This window comes from Leucopleurus acutus, assembly GCF_964270905.1.
Source record: "Leucopleurus acutus genome assembly, chromosome: 4".
Classification (NCBI taxonomy): domain Eukaryota; kingdom Metazoa; phylum Chordata; class Mammalia; order Artiodactyla; family Delphinidae; genus Leucopleurus; species Leucopleurus acutus.
The window spans coordinates 70,539,022-70,560,933 of NC_139146.1; the positions used below are offsets into that span (position 1 = coordinate 70,539,022).

A 21,912-nucleotide genomic window follows, 5' to 3' on the forward strand; every position below is an offset into this window, starting at 1 on the left:
TTATTTAGAAGAAACTTGGAGCACAGAGCAGTTTAATGACTTGTTCAAAGTCACGTGCTAGTGGCTGGCAGAGCTGGGGAGAAGCTCAGATCTACCTTACTCCAGGGCCCATATTCTTTATTCTGTGCCTGCAACCGGGCTAATGAAATTCGTCTCTCTTCTCTTACTTCCTGGTTTCAACTAAAAGTTGCACACCTGACACCTCTTGTCTCAGATAGAGCTGCATCTTAAAATCACCTGGAGCACTTTAAAAAATACCGATGCCTGCCCAGGGATTCTGTTTCAATTGGTCTGATGTGTGGTGTGGCCATTTGAATTTTTCAGAGCTCCCCAAGTAGTTCTAAGAGGCAGCCAAGGTTGAGGAACACAGCCTTAGAGTACTAACACACCAAAACACCGGTCTCTGAGCTCTGTGCCTCTGCTTCAGAGAAAAAACAATGATCTAACTTGGTCTCTAGCCAGTAAAGTAATGATCTTCCTTCTGTCATTTCTCCGTGACAGTGTGAGTGGTACAGATTCACATTTCCTCATCTGCAGTTCCAAACTCAAAACTGCTTTGTGAGTTTGGTGCCAAAACTCATTTAGCAGCAAAATCAGGCCTGATTTGATAAGACAATTTAAAGTCTTTATTATCCTAATTAGTGCGAATGTTGTAATTTGTAAGTTTTGCTAAAAATACTAATGTGCGTGATTACCAGATATTATAAAATATGATACATATATCCTCTTACCTTTTAAAAATCTGTAAAACTTCTGAATTCTAAAACATAGCCTCAGTTGTTACAGAAAAGGGAAGTATGGACTTATAATATGAAAGAGCATTAAAAATAGATAATACGTGTTACTGACCAGAACAGTCTTTAAAAGCCTACCCTTACCCTCGGGAGTATCATGGAATTATAAAATTGAAGAGTAAGGATATATAAGTTACTGAATGAAACCCCCTCAATTTACAGAGAAGCAAGCTAGCCAAAAGGAGAGCAAGTAAATTTGATAAACTCATTGATTGCGAAGGCTTTCTTCCCAAAATATTACTTTGTATATGATTTTGGTCTGAGTCTTCACGCTTCATTTGGACCCCTTGAAGCTACTGGAACCTTTTGTGTAGTTCAGGATTGGGTCGGCTAACAGATAGGGTTCAATTATAGTTTAGATGAGCTTCAGCTGGCTTTTGTGTTTCTTACAAGCCCTGTTGCATTTTGGTTATTTTTTAGGTGCTACTGGCATTGAAGACCGTCTGCAGGAGGGGGTCCCCGAGTCTATAGAAGCCCTTCACAAAGCCGGAATCAAGATCTGGATGCTGACAGGAGACAAACAGGAGACAGCTGTCAATATTGCTTATGCGTGCAAACTACTGGAGCCAGAGGACAAGCTTTTCATCCTCAATACTGAAAGTAAGGTATGTTTACTGAGATCAAGCCAGTCTTTTTGTGTTTTCAAAGCCAACGGAATACTTGTGATGTGATGGCTATAAGGAGAAAGAAAAACCCAATAACCATTAGCTCCTTGATAACTAGTGCTTCTATCCAGCAACCTAGCTTGCTTAGTTCTTCTAAAGGCTTGGAAAATATCATGATTCAAAGGAATCATTGCTGAATAAAGACCCTGAAAGAAAATTTCCTTTTTATTTGCCTTTCCCGCCCCCCCCCCACTCCATATTGAATTATCACTGATTTGACAAGATTTAGACCATGATGACAAAATATGTCAAGCTCTGGGACAGAAATCTACCCCCCTTTCAAGCTGAGGAGAAGTAATGATTTCGGTTGGAGTCAGGTGAAGAAGTATTTTCCTGGTAATTCTAAAATTAGGCTCAGAGGATAATCCTGCCCTCTAGTGGTTAATCTTAGCTAGTGCACCTGAGAATATCAAAAGTTGGAAGAACTGTTTAAGGGCAGGGAAAAAAGGGATTTTGGATTTTTTTTTCTCCTTCTTTTTGAGGAGAAGGAATTTAAGAAATTTGGATTCAGCCTATTTTTCTAATACCCCTTCTTCCCTCCACCCCTGCCACTAATCTCTAATACAGATGTTCTAATCAATTAAACAGGCATTTTATTTTTTTCAGAAGATTCCTAGTATAGTGATACTGAGATTTGTGCATACTGTTTAATTTGCTTGGAAAACCTTCCTCCTTCCTGCCTCAGTTGTCATACTTTTATCAGTCACATCCATTCTGTCATAGCAACCTGCCTCAGAAATCCTCTGGAGCTTCTCACCTGGATCACATCTTGGGTCTTGGTCACAGGCTGCCGCGTTTGGTTAGCCATGTTTTTATGGTCAGGCCTCAGTCAATACCCAACTAGATGGTACATTTTGAGGAAAGAGAATTTTCCTTATTCAACACAGAGTGAGTTCTCCTTGGCAGTTGACAGTGGCCCAGGGACCCACAAGCATAGCCACCAGGCAGCTCCCAGTTTCAGCTGGGGAGCGAGCACAAGGAAATGCTTGGTCATTTTAGTCACTAAAATGGAAGCACCCTAAGTCTGGTAAGACCTGGATTCAAATGCTTAGCCTGCCAGTGACCAGGTATGTGACCTTGGCGAGTTCCCCTCCTGAGTCATTTTCTTACCTGTAATGTGAGAGTAATGTCTATTTCACAGGGATGTTGTGGGCATGAAATGGGAAGATATAAACTGTTTAATGTGGTGCCTGGCAGATGAAAGGGGTTCAGTGAACTTTTAAAAGTAATAAATCATTTGTGTTCAGTTTTGACTATGCCATTTTTGTGAGCAGTAAAATCATTAGTATTATGAAATTTATTTATAAATATACAATTTATGGTTAAAGGTATTTAAAACTACCAACTCAAGTCTTTATAGAGTATCCACTGTGGACTGCTCTAAATACAAAAGATTTTTTTGCTATCAGTAGGTATTTCACCTCAATTTTTCAGATAACTAAACGGAACACAGTGAGTGAACATAAATTTAATTGAGTTCTACAATGACTCAAGTCGATGCATATAAAATCCCAAGCACATAGTAGGGGCTCAGTCACTGTATTATTTTCTCTTTTTTCCACTCTCCACCCCTCATATGCTAAGAGTTAAAAATGGAATTGAAGGTCATGAGCCCAATTTGTCGTTTAGCGAAGAACATTGCTCCTGTGACATTTTAAGTGGGCCACCTGGCAACCGATGGATTGTCCAATCATATCTATAGTGTAGTACCTCAACTTTACAGGTTTCCATCAACTTTGGTTCCTAAATTTGCAAATTAGGTTATGGGAAATGTAGCCACTTACAAACCTTACATAATTTCTGTTCTCAGAAATTTCAATTCTTTTTTTAATAGACTCATATCCTGGATTATTTACTCCCTTTCAGGATTCATCATTTAATTTTTTCAGTTTTATTTTCATTTCATTTAAAATTTTCTTCCGAGATAATAACTCTTTATATTCATGTTTCTTAGAATCTGTAAAAGCCTTTTTCATACATGATCTCATTTGACCATTATAACTAGTAGAGCAGATAAAATTATCCCCATCTTATAGCCTGAGACTCCAAAAGGTTGTGAACTGCCTAAGCACTGACAGCTGATTACTTGTCAAGCATGCTTTTGGTATTATGATACATATTATATAACCTATATCTATTTATCTGTTTAAATACATTATTCATGGAGTTAAGTTCTATAAAGTTGCTGAAATACTGAAGTAGTAAAAACTGAACCATTGCCCCTATGGGAAATGAAGGATTAGGTTCCCGTGAGCCTCTGGTCAGAACACTTTCATCAACCAATCAATACATAACTTTGTTTCATGTATGTTTCTTTTTAAAGATACCTTATTTTATATATATATAATCATATATAATATGATTATATTGATATGATTATATGATATGATGATTATATGATATGATATATAATCATATATATTATGTATATCATATATATCATATATATTACATATATAATTTTGTATATATATTATATATAATCATATATATAATTTTATACATATTATATATGTGTAATTTTATCCATATATAGTTGATTCATTAACATTGAACCCATGACCAACAGCATATAACTCAGGCTTGAACGGAGTTTGTCTCTAACAGCATATAACTCAGGCTTGAACGGAGTTTGTCTAACACACGTTTTCTACATAAGGCACATCACAGCGTTCCCGTACATAGGAGCACTAGACAGCATTGAAGGGCTACAGTTAGGGCCATTATAAACAGTGAAATCACCATCAAAAAGCACAACACTGCAAAAAATGTGTCACCAGACAGAGAGTGAAAAGGGCACTTGTTCACAGCGTGGGAGCCGACCTAAGTCGGAGCATCATCACCTCGCTCAGCTTCAGCTGGAAAGGTGTGTGTTGCATGACTCAGATCTTCGGTCACTCTGCGCGTGTCCACACATGGCCAAGAAAGCACCTTTATCGTAGGATTACAGGTAAATTTTAGCAAGTAGGTGAATTTGCAAATATGGAATCTGCAAATAATGAAGATTGACTATATGTGTGTATGTATATTTTTTCTATAATGAAAATATAGCTAATTTATACAACTAAACACTTTTGTACTCAAATAAGAGAATCAAAATATCTAGAATCAATCTACAGTCGTAAAACCAGGTAATTGACATGCATATCTTGAAGGGCATCCAGTCAGACTGCACTCTGCAGTAGGAGCATATGAATGCTATACAGCCTGTATTTATACGGTTGTCTAGTATTATGGCTATATTTTTTCACTTAACAGATATCTTAACCATCATGTCATGTTAATAGAGGTCTTGATTTTCAGTGACTGCAGGGTATGTCACCTTCTAAATATACCATTTTAATGTAACCAAAGTTTGGAAGGTTTTTTTTTTTTTTTTTTTTTTTTTGGTACGCGGGCCTCTCACTGTTGTGGCCTCTCCCGTTGCGGACCACGGGCTCCAGACGCGCAGGCTCAGCGGCCATGGCTCATGGGCCCAGCCGCTCCGCGGCATGTGGGATCCTCCCGGACCGGGGCACGAACCCGTGTCCCCTGCATCGGCAGGCGGACTCTCAACCCCTGCGCCACCAGGGAAGCCCTGGAAGGTTTTTAAAAATATATTTTTACTATTCTATACTGAGCCTATGCTTAGCATCTTTGATTCATCTTTGTATACTTTTCCATGGGGGCCTTTGAGGTGTATGGGATCAGATTTATTCTCGTGGTAAAGGTTGCCAGGTAGCTCCAGTTTGAAGTTGAATCTCTTGTTTATAGTTTATGTGGTTGTTAAGTATTTGTTGTGTCTGTGTGCCTACATATTCATACCTACTTCCCATCTTATTTTGCTTTGGGTTGAGAAATGCTTGCTAAAATAGCATTTGAAATAAGAGTAAATGGCCTCTGAGTGTGAGGGGCTCTTTCGTGAATAAAGTATTTCAGGCTTAGTGTATAAACTTAAATGCACCGTTGCAGGATTTTGTTTGCCTCTGTCCTTAGTGGTCATTTGACACAATAATTTCTGTATAAGTTTATTGTTCATGTTCTCGAGTAGACTTCATCTAATGAATATTTATTGGGTGCTTAACGTGGCCCTCTTTTAGGCATTAGGAAGATTTCGAAAGTAAATTAAAAGTGCTGTCTGTCTTCAAAGAGCTTCCTAACAAGCGTGGGGTGAGGAGAGTGGAGGGATGCATGCACACCAAATGGGATAAGGCCACTAAGAACATCGACCAGAATGTTAACTCGGTGAGGGTGGGGATTTCTGGCTCATTGATCTATCACCAGCACCTAGAATTTTTTTCAAGTACACAGTAGCTTCTCAGTAAATAGTAAGTGAGTGAATGTGTTGAATCAAAGAAGAGACAAATAGGGCTTCCCTGGTGGCGCAGTGGTTGAGAGTCCGCGGGCCGATGCAGGGGACACGGGTTCATGCCCCGGTCTGGGAAGATCCCACATGCCGCGGAGCGGCTGGGCCCGTGAGCCATGGCCACTGAGCCTGCGCGTCCGGAGCCTGTGCTCCGCAATGGGAGAGGCCGCAACAGTGAGAGGCCCGCGTACCGCAAAAAAAAAAAAACAACAAAGATAAAAAAAGAAGAGAAAAATAATTATTACTGTTTTAAATTCTGCTGTGTCATGCTTTACACTAGGAGCTGTGCATGGATTGGGTTGGCTCAAAAGGTTGTTTGGGTTTTTCCAAGACATCGGACGGAAAACCCGAACGAACTGTTTGGCTAACCCAATATTGTTTCACTTACTCCTCACAATGAATTATAATGTAGACGTTTGAATTTTTCTCGTGAGAAAGTTGAGGCTCAGAGGTTATATTAATTTGCTTAAAGTCAAGCAGGTAGTAAATGAGAGAATGAGACCGAAGGGCTCTTGAGATTCGTGGTTTGAGAAGGTAAATTGCACAAATAAAGAAAGAAATTCTAAAACTAGTTTTTAGTTGTACAGCTGGAAGTGAGATGCACCCCATCCTTTTATCCTGTCCCCATATACACACAGAAGTCTCTGTGGAAGCGCTGTGAGGTCTTGGAAAGTAACCGATTATTCACTCCCTGGGGTTGACTTGATGAAGCAAATGTTAAAGAATAGCAATGATGAATATAGCTGGAAGTGGCCAGCAGGGGAGCCCCAAGGCTAACTGTCTTTGCCTCTCGTTTCAAGAATGCCTGTGAGATGCTGATGGACACGGTCTTGAAAGAACTTCAGAAGAAAAATCCAGCTTCTCCAGAGCAAGCATCAAGTGAGGCTTTCCACCGGCCTCCCGCGCCCCCGGACTCAGGGCTGCGAGCTGGACTCGTTATCAACGGGAGGACCCTGGAGTTTGCCCTGCAGGAGAGTCTGCAGAGGCGGTTCCTGGAGCTGGCTGCTCGCTGCCATGCTGTGGTCTGCTGCCGAGCCACGCCCCTGCAGAAGAGTGAAGTGGTCAGACTGGTTCGAAGCCATCTCCGGGTGATGACTTTGGCCATCGGTGAGTGGAAGTGGAACCCAGCCCTGCACTTCTCACTTTCGTGTCACACCAGAGGCTGATCCTTCTGTCTGTCCTTTCTTCTGTACACGTTTGCCCTTCTCTCGGTCTGTCCTTTTCCTCCCCCACTTTCCCTCCCCTTTCCTTCCTTCTTTCTCCTCCGTCCCCTCACTCCCTCCCCTTTCCCCTCCATCACCTATTTGGCCTCCTCTTATGAACCAGGTGGTAGAGATGTGACATGGAAAACAATATAATAGGACTCTGTGGTACATGTCAGATTCCCCAAACCATCTGGGTTAAGGAGGGTAATGTACTGAATCGGAGACCTGAAAAATTCATGAGTTCTGCCTTCGAGAAAGTTAAATTCAAGAATATGAACAGTTCATTTATTTATTCATTCAACCGCTATTTATTGAGTGCCTTCTATGTACCAGGCATTTTTCTAGGCAACGGAGATACAAGAGTGTACAAAACTGACAAAGTACCTTTCCTTAAGGAACTTACGGATAGGAGGAGGGTAATGCAGTAAAAGGTGGGGGGGAAAAAAGGTATAAAAATATAAGATCAGATAGTGACCAATGCTATTGAAAAAAATAAAGCAAAGTCAGGTGATGCAGAGCATTGGGGGAGGCGGAAGGGACTTCTATTTTAAATAGATTTTTCAGAGACAGTCTTACTGATAAAGTTGTGTGTAAGCGGAGACTTGAAGGAAATGATATGGGAGCCATAGGAGATCTGGGGGGGTCGGGGGGAACATTCCTGGCAGAGAAGACAATGGACCATGCTTGGTGTGTTCAAACCCAAAGTAGGTTGAGCAAAGGGAGGAGTTTTCTGCAGGTTAGTGAAGGACAGAGAGGTGGCAGGCGACCAGGTCCTGTAGAGTCTTGGAGGCCATTAGGAATTTTGGCTTTTATCTGAAGAGACAGAGAGCCACAGGAGGAATTTGAGCAGAGGAGGGACGTGAGCTGCCTTAAGTTGAAAGGGATCACATTGGCTGCTGCGTTGAGAGGAGCCACCGGGTTGTAAGGACGTTAAGGAAGGAGACCAGTTGAGCGGCTATTGAAATAATTCAGGGAAAAGATGATTGTGGCTCGAGCGCAGGTAGGAGCAGAGGAGGTGGTGGGATGTGGTAAGAGAATGGACATGGTTTGAAGAAAGAGCTGCTGATATCTGCTGATGGATTGGATATGTTATATAATAGAAGGGGTCAAGGGGGACGTCAAGGTTTTGTCTCGAGAACAGAGGGACGGAGCTGCCATTTACTGAGATGGAGTCGGGTAAGCAGGAGTTGGGTTTTATACATGTTAAGTTTGAGAAATCCATTAGATGTCTAAAACAGTGAGTCAAGTAGGCAGCTGGAGATAAAGTCTGGAATTTAGCAATGAGGAATTGGCTAGAGACATAAATTTGGGAATTGTAAGTCTAATGGTGATATTTAAAGCCCCGATAGTATTATCAGTGAGATTACCAAAAAAATGAGTGTAAGTGGAGAAGAGAAACAGGGTGAGATTAAGCTCTGAGACACTCCAAAGTTCAGACATTAGCAAGATGAACTCAGCCATCTCTTATAGTCTCTGTTTCCACCTGGATTATTTTCAGTCTCAGGTAGCATCTCCCCTCAGGGTGTTGGTACAGCTACTGAAAATTCCCACCTTTATATCTTATCCTGTTAGCAACCTGAGAGAAAAGATAGCACCTCTTCTCAAGTTGCTGGAATAAAGTATCAGGATTAGGGTGAAATTTTGTTCAACTATCTTATTGAATGAGCATATACATGAGTGAATTGTTCAAGCCCCTGGATCCATCTGTTCCTGAGGCTAGAGCCCCGGACATGTCAATTCTATCAATTCAGCTGAATCACGTGCCCATCTCTGAACCGACCACTGAGGCCAGGGAACAGGCAATGGTAATTGTCCAGGCCTGAGTCAGTTGCCCATCCCAAATCTGGTGGTTTGGGCTCAGAGACTCATGGACTCAGAGTTTCCAAGGAAAATCAGGATACTATTACCAGAAAACGAGTTAAGGTTGCTGGGCAGTTGGGAACAACAGATGTTCGTTACCAGCAGGAATGTCATACCTCCTCTAAAGAAGCTTCCAATGTGTTGGGAAGACAAAGAAATCTATAGCAAGCTTAATACCATGCTAGATATGATAGAGATTCGTAGGGTGGTGCTTGGGGCCTAAGGAAGGGGCATTGAATCTAAAAGGAACATGAGAAGGACTTCCCAGAGGAAGTGATTATCTAAGCTGAGCGCAAGGGCCCTTGGAATCCAGCAAGGTGGGACAGGGGTGATGAGGACAGTGTTATAAGAATAGAGAAACAGCATGTGCAGGGCTGGAAGGAGTAGGGTATATCTGGAAAATTGAAAGTAGAATGAGTGACATAGAGAAAGGGGAGGTCAGTCCAGGTAGGGGCTGTAGCATGAAGGACTTTAAGGTAGTGTTGAGTATGGAATTCTTCCTGATGGCAGTGGGATGCCACATTGCATTTGTGCTTAGCTAGCTTCCAGGCAACTTGGAGACATGGGATAAGCTTTGAAGGATTTATTTGTTTGTTTGAGTGGCCACTGTTGATTTGCACAGTGGGCAGTTTTTCTTTGCTCCTCATATGTTTCTCACCTTTTCTTCTGTTTCACAAAGGTGACGGTGCCAATGATGTTAGCATGATACAAGTGGCAGACGTTGGGATAGGGATCTCCGGTCAAGAAGGCATGCAGGTGAGAGGATGTTGTGCACCCAAACACCACGAACTTGACCTGCCCATCCAAAGGCAGCATTCTCCATGGTCAAATCTCTGTGGTAGAGTGAGGCTGTCTGCGGCTAGCTCAGGAGTGGGTGGCAGGACGTTTAGCCATTTCGTTCACTGATTACTTACTGGGTGAGTATTATGGTAATTTCCCTGGGTAATTTTAGCTCTGTGGCCCACTTGTTCAGTTTAAAAATATATAACTTATCTAAGTCATAGGATATATATTTTTAGCACTGCAATAGCTGTATGACTTTTGACACTGATGAGAGCTACTAAGGATTTGAATGAAATATCTAAAAATCCTACAGAGAGAGGGAGAGGGGGAGAGAAGATAGGAGAGAATGAGGGAAGTGGGATTGTCCTACTTTCGTGTGTGCACATGTGTGTTGAATAGTGTTTTAGGCACAAAATGCAGATAGAAGCTTGTCCAGAAGACTGCTTGTCATGTATGGAGCTAGTGCTGTCGAAGGCAAGTGGGACGTGAGGCTTAGGGTTTCCCGAGAACGATAAATTACAACATCTCCATAAAAGATGAGAACTTCAAATACCTCCTTTGCCTGCTACATTATACAGAGTCACATGAAGTCACGACTATATACTTTTAACATTCTCCTCATGGAGGAGAAGCAAATGCACACTGTAATGTGCAGAGTTCTGGGTAAGGGAGCTGCTCTCTGGGGAAGGTACACTTGCTGAAATTACATCATGAACGGTGACCAGAGAGAAGTTTTGTTTCATTGGACCACATTGGAAAACTGAGTGGTAACTCCAGGTAACCCGTTAAGGCTCTGTATTCGTGGGTTTTTGTTTGTTTGAAGGTTTTTTTTTTTTTTTTTTTTCGGTCTTAGGTTTAAACCACATATTTGACCAGTCTGAGCCTGCTGGCAGTTAGGTTGCCATGCTGCGTCTGTTCTAACATGTTCCATTGCTCAGGGTGACGTTCTCTCCCCGTTGCCTCTGCAGGCTGTGATGGCCAGTGACTTTGCCATTTCCCAGTTTAAACATCTCAGCAAGCTACTCCTTGTCCACGGGCACTGGTGTTATACCCGACTTTCCAACATGATTCTCTATTTTTTCTACAAGAACGTGGTATGTAGCTCCAGAAAATTCGCCCCCCTCCCTTCTCCCTTCCACTCCAGCTTGTGTAAGGGGTGAAGAGGAAGGGCCCGATGCTGAGCTCACTTTGCTTGTTGATGTTTGGGGAGCAGCCAGGAGCACTTCTGCTGTCTTACCAGGAATAATCTGGGAATGTGCTGTGTTTCAGCTGCTGAGAGCAGATTGCTAGGCTTGTCCATCTGCTAGCATTTTCTATTCCCTATGCATTTAAATTCAATTAAGCCCTGTCTGATTCGTTTAGAATCCAGTTTTTGACCTTCCATAAAAAGGTTGTGACAAGCAGAATTAGGAAATGTTTAATGCTTTCTGTCAGTGGAGAATGAAAAGGTTTTCTTCAATTTTACAGGAGATATAAAAACTATATATGTATATATGCTATCCCCAGACGGATGTCCCATGTGGTATATCGAAGACACAGATATGATGAAAACCCAGTATAGTACCTTAGGCTGTAGCTGGCTAGCACTCCCAGAGGAAGAATTCTTTGGCAAGCCTGTAAAATGTGTTTGTGCTTGGTAACTATTGGTTGGTCAAGGAACTTAATTTTTGACCATGTAATTCATAGAAGGGCAGAATTTGAGTAGCAGGATTCCTGGCTTCGAATCTTCAGCAAACCATTTAAATTTCAGTTTTCTCTTTCATAAACCCATGTGGACCTTAGATTGCTTCACCTAGATCCCTTCTAGGTGGGGTGATTATGTAAATATGTCATGATTTTCAGACCACATTTATTCTTGGTCTTTAAAGTGTCTATGTAGCAAGTTAGTAGTAAACAGAAATTTACATCACTCTGTTGAAATGCCATCTTTAGGAAAAAGATGACTTTAATGGGTCATTTTTAGGATATCCCAAATATGTAATTTAGATCGGTACATGCATGTGTGTCTGTCTGTTGGTCAGTCAGCAGGAGCATTTTTTTCCCTATAGCAAGATGAACTTTTCAGGAAGCTTTCAGTACTTTCCTAATTGGAATTAGCACACTCAGTCAAAGTTTAAGAAAGCCTTGATACTGTATGAAAATATTTGAAATGTATAATATCTCTTGTCCGTGTGATTCTGGGGAAAGCTATGATTTGTAACTTAAAATTCTAGGACTTAGTGGTCAATGACTTTTAGAGGGGAGCTCATCTCCCAGGTTTTTAAAATACCTTTGCATTTTTCTACCTTCTCTTCTATTAGGATGCAGTCCACTGCATCCTCTCCCCCTTCCTTTTAACTCCATATTTCTAACGAATATTAGAAAGAGACTAGGACGTTATGATAAAACAAATGTCCAACTGTTGTTAAGTATTTAAAATTTTGTCTCATGGAAAAAAAAAAAAAAAAGATGCCCCATGCAGTTGGAGAGAGGGGGTGTTTATTAGTAGAGAGAACATCACCAGGAAGGAAGGACCCTGGGGCCGTTCTGCTCCGTAAACCCTGATGGCCGTTCACACTGAAATCCTCCTGACTTGTTTCTGCCTCTTTCTTGCCTAGCCAAACAACAAATGGTTTGTAAACTATGGAGAATGGGGCCAGTATCAGAAGCCATTCGAGTAGCTTAGCTTTCTGAGACTACGGTTCTTGCATCTTGGGCAGTTTTTGAGATAGTGATAAGGACTATGGATTCATTCCCCAGAATAGTGCCCCAAACCGCATATACCTAAAACCTGTACATTTTCAGGAGTGAGGCATAATGCATATCCATGGACCCTAGACTAAGAAACTCTATTCTAAGGATTGTGGTCCCCATCCTGAGGTGTTTCAGTGTATCTATGGTGCCAACAATAATATCTTAATCAATTAATTAAAATCGATAAAAAGGCATTTTTCAGGTCATGAGCAGTTGCTAACTGGATCTTGATACTAAGACCTGATGTCGTATAATTCTCCTTTTCCAGACATAGAAACCAAAATTCATAGAGGTTATTAAAATGACCTGAAGTCATATAGTCAATAGGAAGTTTCCGTAGGACTTGAAACAAGACCCCCTAATTCTAAGCCCAGTGACCTTTCCTGTGGCCTGCCTTGCTTCAGGGCACAGAGCTTTTGCTGTCATGGACTTAACTCTGTGTGAGACAAAATAAGAAACTATGTATGTGCCTGGCCTCTAGCATGACCACCTGTCCTGGTTTTCCTGGGGCTGTCCTAGTTTTTATAGTAAGAGTACCATGTCCTGGGAAATTCCTCAGTCCCAAGCAAACTGGGATGGTTGGCCACTCAACCGACACCATCCCATTTCACCAGGAAAAAATAATTGTGAACCCAGAAAGCAAGAGAATGAACACTTGTTGTATGGCTGCCACATACCAGGCCCAGGGCTAGATTCTCTTCATCTGGAGCTAGAACATCTGCATTTGAATACTGACTCTGCCACGTGTTAGCCAGGTAACTTTGGGCAAGTTCCTTAGCCTCTCCGTGCCTTACTTTCCTCATCTGTAAAATGGGAACAACAGTAATTCCCAAGTTGTTACTAGATTTAAATGTATTCTCTTTAAAGCTCTTAGAACAGTGCCAGCACCACACAGTAAATTGTCTGTGTGTGTGTTTTAATTTACCAAAAAAAGCTGCAAGGTAAGTTGTGGTCTTCCATTCTGTGAGTGAGGAAAGGAGGGGCTGAGATCACACGGCTCAGGACAGCAGCGTGTGGCGTGTGCGGTCCTAGCACGCATTGCTGACTCTAAGACGCACATGTTCCTCTTTGTGTCCCTAGGCCTATGTGAACCTCCTTTTCTGGTACCAGTTCTTTTGTGGGTTTTCAGGAACATCCATGACTGACTACTGGGTCTTGATCTTCTTCAACCTCCTTTTCACATCCGCCCCTCCCATCATTTACGGTGTCCTGGAGAAAGATGTGTCTGCAGAGACCCTCATGCGACTGCCTGAGCTTTATAGGAACGGCCAGAAGACAGAGGTGGGTGTATGGCAGAAACGCACAGAGACCGATACGTAGCTGCTGTCAAAGCCGCTCAGCTCCAGTGTTGTCGGGTATTGAAAACTATTGGACTCATCTGTTTGTTTCCAAAGATCTCTACTAACACAGCAGCTATGAAGTCAGTCGCTTCTGAGATGAACACAAATAAAACTGTGAAAGATCTTAGGTATTTATAAGCAGAAATCCAGTCCTCAGACCTTACAACTAATAATATCTAATATTTACTAGACCCCACGGTGCTGCCTTTTGTGCACACTACTAAATGTCCCCAGTCCCGTTTATCTTCACAAAGCGCTTTGAGAGAGGACTTGGTATTGTTCCCATTCTAAGAGAAAGAATCTGAACTTCAGGGGGGGTGCTGAATAATTTTTCCAAAAACCTCACAGCTAAAACATGGCAGAGTTAGGGTGGGAACCCTTATTATTCTGGTTCTAAAGCCAAACTTAACTTCTTCAGGTTCTGCTGTCACGCAGAATAGTGCTGTGAACTTAACGGTTCTCTCTCCTTGAACGCATGTCGCACCTCCCCTTAACTCAGTCCTGTCCATCCACCTCTGATATGTCCCTTATGTCTCACTTCCTCTTATCTATAGTATTGTAGTTGCCGATTCATTGGGCTAGCTGTCTTAAAAGCTTTTTTTTTTCTAATTTGTCTTTTACAAAATTAATAACCAGCATTGAGATGGTCTTATGAACATTTATGTAATGCCTCTTACATGCCAGGCACTGTTATAATTCCTTAACTTACATAAATCTACTTCTCAAAATGATCCTGCAGGGTAGATGCTATCGTTATCCACACTAGATGAGGAAAGTCAGGCACAGGGAGGTACTTTAAGTGATCTGCCTGGGTCACCAAGCTCATGGGTGGTACAGGTAAACCCCGGTTCCCGATCCCCTGCTGTGCTGCAGAAAGAACACTGATGCTATCTTTGGTCCTTGGGTGCACCCCCCCACCCCACCCCTTCGCTGCTTAATGGCCAGAAATCCAAAGTGCTCTCCTAAGGACGTTGCCAGGATCACAGAGACTGAGGTGGACCAGCAACCTGTAGACACGTATAAGCGGACAAAGCTGAGGGGTCAATCTGGTCAGATATTCTAGCCTTGAGAAAAGGACTCTGTTAGTCAGGACTCTTTCCGTTGCAAGTGACAGAAAACCAGCTCAAATTGGCTTAATGAAAAATGGAAATATATTGGCTCTCGTAGCTGCAAAATCCAGGAGTAATGGTAGACAAGCAGCATTAGTCTTAAAGCAACTGTCAATGTGCTGGTTACAAGTCCTTGGCCCAGCTTGAGTCCCATGCCTTTGCCTGTGCTTATCATTGTGGCTAGAAAGATCATTTTCTCATTGACTAGGCCTGGGCCATAGATCATTCCTGAGGACAGAGCTGAACCCTATGGACAGGATTGGGAAGGAGGGTTTCCTGTAAAAGGACTGGAGAGACGAAAATGAGACCCATCGTGAGAAATCCATGGGTCGGACTTGACTGGCCTCACTGTTCTAAAGACGCTGACCCAGAGCAGCACACGTTAGAAATGATGGGTGATGTTTAGCCTGAGTTTAAATTCTGCTTCAGTGGTATGTGACCTTGGTAAGGTATTTAACTTGCCTGTACTCCAGTTTCTTTACTTTATGGAGATGGTGTGAGGATTAAGTAAGATTGCGCTCTCAATATTGTTATTTTTACCCCACCCCCAACTCCAGACTTAATCAAAAATTCGAGGAAATCCTGAATTTAAAATGATGCATTGGGCTTCCCTGGTGGCGCAGTGGTGGAGAGTCCGCCTGCCGATGCAGGGGACGCGGGTTCGTGCCCCGGTCCGGGAAGATCCCACGTGCCGCGGGGCGGCTGGGCCCGTGAGCCATGGCCGCTGAGCCTGCGCGTCCGGAGCCTGTGCTCCGCAACGGGAGAGGCCACAGCAGTGAGAGGCCCGCGTACGGCAAAAAAAAAAAAAAAAAATGCATTTATTTTCATCAATCCAATTTTATTATGGGTTGAACTGCCTTTTGAGACTGGAGGGTAATTTAATGTCCTTAGGCTCATGGAGCAGCATGGAGGAGAAGTCAACTTCCAGGGAGGAAGAAATCCTTACAATCCTTTAATATCATCCAACCCATTCAGATCAAAGAACCACATGAGGTTTTCCTAAAAAAGTCCAATCTGACTTAAAGCTCAAGGCCAGGGTGCAGGAATATGTGGTTGATATTAATGACGATTGTCCTGTACCCTAGGTCTAAGTTAAATTCCAAGTCCATTGGGGAAAGAGGGGTAGAAGCAGACCTTTAACGTTTTCATAGCTTGGTGTTTTAAAAGCCCATTTGTTCAGCCTGAAGACTGTAATTGGTCTTGACCCTTGGAAGAGTTGAGGTCATTGTTTCCTGTTGTTGAACGCTGCTGTCAAGCCTTTGCACACGTTGTTCTGTTAAGCTGGCCAGTTTTATAATACGTGGTAAAGCAGGCAGAGTCCCAGCATGTGGCTATTGATAAAAGGTAATTAATTTCATTGACGTTACCTTCCGGAAGAGTTGTCCTTCCTTTGAACTTGGCCTCCAAACAAATTCTATTTTATGCTTGGGCCATTTCCTGTCTTTGGTGTCATGAAATATACTTCCCAGGGTTATAGCATCTCTCTCCTCGAAAGGAGATGAGTCTGGAAGGCTGCAGCCAGGAGCGTCCCTTCCAAGAAGCAATCGTCTATTACCCATATCTCATCACCCACACAGCCTTCTTTCCTGGCTTTGACTTCATGTCCAGATTTTCCCTCTCAGTTTCCAGGAGATCTCTTCAGTCCTTCATTTATCCATGACCCTTCTCTACCCCTAATTCCCCTTGCTCACATTACTGTGGAGAAAGTGTGCTTGTTAACCTCTTGGCTCTAGGTTTTTTGAGCAACCTCTGTTCCCCCAGAAGCATGAAGCTATATTTTAACTTATCCTGACAGTGTTCTCTCTTGTCCAGTGACATTTTGGTTGCCCCTTTGACTCTGCCACATTTTCTTCCACCATTTGATTGTGCTTCTGCTTAGAGTTTATGGACACTTGGATGAAGAAAGGCAGGTAGAAGAGTCCCTCATTTCCCATGACAAAATTGTAAAAGACGCTACAGGGAAAAGTAGACTGGAAATGATGAATCTTCATTGCTTTGATTTTACAGAGGACAAAGAGATAAAAAAGAAAAAAAAAGATGTAGAACTTCTAAGTGTAATCTCTTGAAGGACAGAAGAATTTATATGGAGATGTTGTATACTTAATAAAGCTTTAGGAGACAATTACACATTTTCAAGAAGATTTCAGTTTCTTTTTGCATTTGAAAGGAAATAAGACTATAAACACGTTAAGAAAAGGGAAGACTAGCTCAGGGATATGATACATGTGTTGTCATTTTTGTTCATGGCAGACATCACTAATACACTGTAGCACTCCATCCTTCCTACTGGGTCTGAATGGAGCCTCAGAATCCTTTTGCACACACATTACTATTTGATCAGAATTATCTTTTATTTGAAAACCTGTTTTCAGTCACTTGACTGGTATCTCTACTTGATCTTTCTCTGTTTCTACAAGCTTCTGGTAGGAAGCAGTTTAGCGCATGAGAAGTTATATAAGAATAGTTTATTAATCCAACAAATACTTGAGTACCTGCTATGTACCGGGCACTGTTTTAATCACTTGAATAAGAGAGCCCAGGTCCCACTTTATGAAGCTTGCATTCTGTTGAGAGAAACATAAAATCATTAGGTAAACAAATAAGATTATTTCCGATGGTGATGAGAGACTTCTAAGGATGCCATGGTAGTAAATGATTAAGTGGGCATGACTTTTAGACTGGTCTGGGGTCTGTGCCTCTATGAGGAAGTGATATTTGAGCTGGGATATGAATAGTGAGGAACTGGTCATGTGGGAGGTCCAGGAAGAATTTCTGGCAGAGATGACAGCGCAGGTGAAGCCCTGAGGAAAGAAGGGATTGGCATATTTGAGAAATAGGGTGAAGTCTGTGTGTAGGGAAGACGGTGAATGACAGAACAGGTGGGTGGCCCTGGAGAGCAGGGGCTTCCATGGGCAGACCATGCAGGACCTCCTAGACCATGGGAAGGAACTTAGATTGTATGGGAAATGCAGTGGAAGTCATTGGAGGAATAGGAGGGGGGTCAGTTTGATTAATTAGGGAGATGGCATGACCTGATTTACATTTTTTAAAACCATCTGGCTGCTGTGGGAAGATTGGATTAGGGCTGAGAGAGGAAGCAGAGAGGCCAGTTAGATGGCTCTCCCATCATTCATAGAGAGTTGATGGTGAATTGGAATGAAGGGAGTAATGGAAATAAAGGTGGATGGATTGGAGAAGTTTTGGAAACAGTGTTTTCTGATCAGTGTTTGATCCAATGGTAAAAGCAATACGAGTTGAAGAAGAGTTCCTTCAGGGTTTTTTTTCCCCCGTGAACTCATCTCATTCAATTATCACCCCCTCATTCTTCCACTACTACTTACAAATCCCACCTGTTTTGTGAATGAGAGAATGAAGGAATAGAGTTTTCTCTCAGAGAAGCAAAAACAAGTACTGGCTTTTGTTGTTCCTTGATCTTGCTTGACTGTTACTAATCTTACTCCCTCTCCAATATCTGTTTCATTTTCAGGCACACTTACCACTCACCTTCTGGATCACCTTGTTGGATGCCTTTTATCAAAGCCTGGTCTGCTTCTTTGTGCCTTACTATGTAAGTCCTTGTTCACTCAAAGGATTTGTTGTTAATCAATGGTACTCCTTTGTACTCTGTCACCAGTATCGGCATATAGAATGGGTATATTAGGGTAGTTTGCTCATATAATCAAGTTGATTATTTACTGACTAAATTATAACACTCCTCCCAAATATGTTAGGTAATGGGTTAAATTTGGAGAGAAGTGCTTAGCTGAGTCCTCTTGGGTCTCTTTTTTAGCCCTGTACTGCTTGATAGTTTTCATCAATGACTTTAAAGTTGAAAGCCTGGCTTATAATTAACTGAGTCAGAATCAGAGAGGCAAAGTCAGAATATGAAAGCCGTTATTAGTGAGTGCTGGGCTAATTCTACCAGGATGACATTCAGAGTATTAAATTTAAGTAGGCTCCCCAAAACTAAAAGAAAAACAAAATTGTTATACAGGTAAAGAATGGAAGAAATGTGACTAAGCAGAGAATGTGTAAATGAGTTTAAAAATTTAGGCCAACACAAAGCAGCATGAGGTAGTTGCGCATTCACACACACTCCTCCCTGGAAGAAAACACTAATGTGATCATGGATGGTTAACAAAAGTTCAGTAATAAAAAGCGAAAAGGTAATAGTCTCTAAGTTAACAATTTTCATTCTTCATTCAAATAAAATTACTTGAATTTACCCAGCTAGAATATTCTAGGTATACTGCATTTCAAGAGATATATAGATAAGGCAATCTGAAGTGTATTTAGAAGAGAATGACTAGAATTGTAAACGACCAGAAGATTGTGTCATTTGCGGAATCCTTTAAGGACTTTGAAGACATACGCGTATGAGAGGGGTGGATGTTTACTTAACCGAGGTATAAACTCAGGTTAGCCATAGTACCTGCTTCAAAGATTTTCAGCTCTGTTAAGTGGAACATATTTGATCTTTCTCTATACCTCAAAGAGTTGGAAGTATACGTAAAAGGATCAGGGAAAATGAATTATGATTCAGAATAAAAAGGAATTCCAACCAAAAAGTTCAAAATTTAGATGGCCTGTCTGGGAGAGAGTCTCTTTTTCTAAAAACGTTCAAGTTTATCCTAAATGATCAGTTATCAGGAACACTGAAGAAAGGGACTCAGTCCTCACTTGGGTCGTGGAATAGAGTGATGAAACTGATGATACTGTGCCACTGAGGGTACGCAACTCTCCAGGATCACCAACTTTTATTCTCTCTTTGTAGACCTACCAGGGCTCAGACATTGACATCTTTACATTTGGAAACCCCCTGAACACAGCTGCTCTGTTCATCATTCTCCTCCATCTGGTCATCGAAAGCAAGAGTTTGGTGAGTAGTTTTCCTGCCTCTGAAGTGGCCTGAAACTCATTGGGGGAATTGTCTTCATGCCTACAAGACAAGTGGTCATAAGAAGAGGAATGACTCCAAGGAGTAAGGGTGATCCACGAGCACTCTTGTGGATCGTTGAGTGCCGTTATGCTGAGGTTAATGTGCAGCCCGGGAGAGTGGAGAACACCTGCCTGGTCCCCTTGGTGGTATCCACGGTGTGGGTGGTTAGTGGAGGGGAGTCAGGCCGGAGAAACAATTACACTTCTACGGACAGCATCCTTCAAGACCAAGCTGTTGCCTTTCAACTAAAAGGAAAACAGGTGTAATGCCGTAATCCTGGTATACTGACTTTTGTAAGTGATGATTGGATGCTTTTCTCATAATACAAAAAAAAAATTTTTCTCCCTCTGGAATTTTTACCATTCATTTCATTTACAACTAGGTCTTTTTGAACTTAGTCACCAGCTTAATGATAAAGTTAAGTCTTTTCATGAAAATGATTGCACGGGGGCTTCCCTGGTGGCGCAGTGGTTGGGAGTCCGCCTGCCGATGCAGGGGACACGGGTTCGTGCCCTGGTCCGGGAAGATCCCACATGCCGCGGAGCGGCTGGGCCCGTGAGCCGTGGCTGCTGAGCCTGCGCGTCCGGAGCCTGTGCTACGCAACGGGAGAGGCCACAGCAGTGAGAGGCCCTTGTACTGAAAAAAAAAAGAAGAAAAAAAAAAAAAATGATTGCAGGGTATCTCTACAGTAAAGCTAAAATGAAGGATTCAGATAAAGAGAGCTTTACTTTAAACCTTTTTCTGCAAGTGAAGAACATCCCACCCATGTCTGGCAAGTAAACTGCCTTAGCACAGACCATGTCTTCTGATGGGAGCATTCCTAGTCCACTTTCAGATCCCTGTACTCTACCCAGCTCAAATGTTATTTTAGGTTTCAGCAAAAAGTGCTGCTTCTCCCAAGAGCCCTTCCCTAACCATCCATTTTTTCACACCATCCTCTTGTTTTTATTCATAGTCCTAATAATAACTTATAATTCTTCATTTAATTATGTGATTATACTATTTGTGTTTCTCTTCTACATTAGACTATAATCTCTTTGAGGACAGAGTTCATGTTTATTTTGTTCACCACTGTATACCAGTATCTAGGACAAGACTGGCACACAGTTTGTGCTCAAAAAATATTTGAATGAATGAATGAGTGATTAAATGACTAACCAGTGTTTGGGGTATATGTAACGTGTTGGTGGTGATGCATTTCAAACAGGAAATAGCTGAATGAGGTTATAGGTTTTTTTTTGTTTTTGTTTTTTTGCGGTACGCGGGCCTCTCACCATTGCGGCCTCTCCCGTTGCGGAGCACAGGTTCCGGACGCGCAGGCTCAGCGGCCATGGCTCACGGGCCCAGCCGCTCCGCGGCATGTGGGATCTTCCCGGACCGGGGCACGAACCCGTGTCCCCTGCATCGGCAGGCGGACTCTCAACCACTGCGCCACCAGGGAAGCCCTGAATGAGGTTATAGTTTTAAATGTTATACAAAGTTATATATTGAGATTATTTATAATTTCTTAAGTAGGGCTGAATATTTTTGACATCACCTGCTTTGCTTATAACCTGCTATAACCAAACCTTACAAGCCTAAAGTGTTGTGAAAGGTTAATATCTGCAGATACTAGATGGGAAGAGTAAAGAGAATTCTAGAACTAAAATATTTGGGGTTGTTTAAATATCTATTGAATTTCATTTTTAAGCAATTATGTAGGTACTTTTGCTACTGCCTAAGGAAGTGTCTGAAGTTCTGACACGGATTAGTGTTCCAGAGGCTCTAACATGCCAAGCGTCCGTTTGGGTTCAGTGGTTATGAGCAACAGCAATCTATTTTGACTAACCTGAGCAAATGGAAAAGTTATTCAAAATATATTGAAAATCACGGTCAAACAAACAAACAAAAAAACATCCCGAGGATCCAGAGTGGCTGCAGAGATCAGGGAACAGAAACCAATGGACAGGCTTCCCAGGCTGGTACTCTGGTCTGAATTGGCCCCAGTCATTTTCTCTCTGCTCTTGCCTCATTCATTGTGCTCCAGGTTCAGTCCCTGGTGATAGCATTCTGTTTCCTTAGCTCCAGCCATAGGCTTTGGTGAGAGGAGGAATATTTTACCAAGACTGTGCATAGCACTGGGTGTCTTCACTAAGAGAA

At 42.1% G+C, this 21,912-nt stretch overlaps 1 protein-coding gene across 6 annotated transcripts in view; it reads left to right on the plus strand.

The window, feature by feature from the left end:
• Nucleotides 1–21,912, plus strand: part of ATP10D (ATPase phospholipid transporting 10D (putative)) — a 118,170-nt gene that overhangs the window by 89,731 nt on the left and 6,527 nt on the right. For all 6 annotated transcript variants that reach the window (XM_082837772.1, XM_082837771.1, XM_082837774.1 and 3 more), the window contains 7 exons: nucleotides 1,215–1,399; nucleotides 6,605–6,911; nucleotides 9,549–9,625; nucleotides 10,621–10,746; nucleotides 13,466–13,666; nucleotides 18,322–18,402; nucleotides 19,609–19,713. In XM_082837772.1, coding sequence (XP_082693898.1) covers nucleotides 1,215–1,399; nucleotides 6,605–6,911; nucleotides 9,549–9,625; nucleotides 10,621–10,746; nucleotides 13,466–13,666; nucleotides 18,322–18,402; nucleotides 19,609–19,713 — 1,082 coding nt within the window. The remainder of the gene's footprint in view (nucleotides 1–1,214; nucleotides 1,400–6,604; nucleotides 6,912–9,548; nucleotides 9,626–10,620; nucleotides 10,747–13,465; nucleotides 13,667–18,321; nucleotides 18,403–19,608; nucleotides 19,714–21,912) is intronic.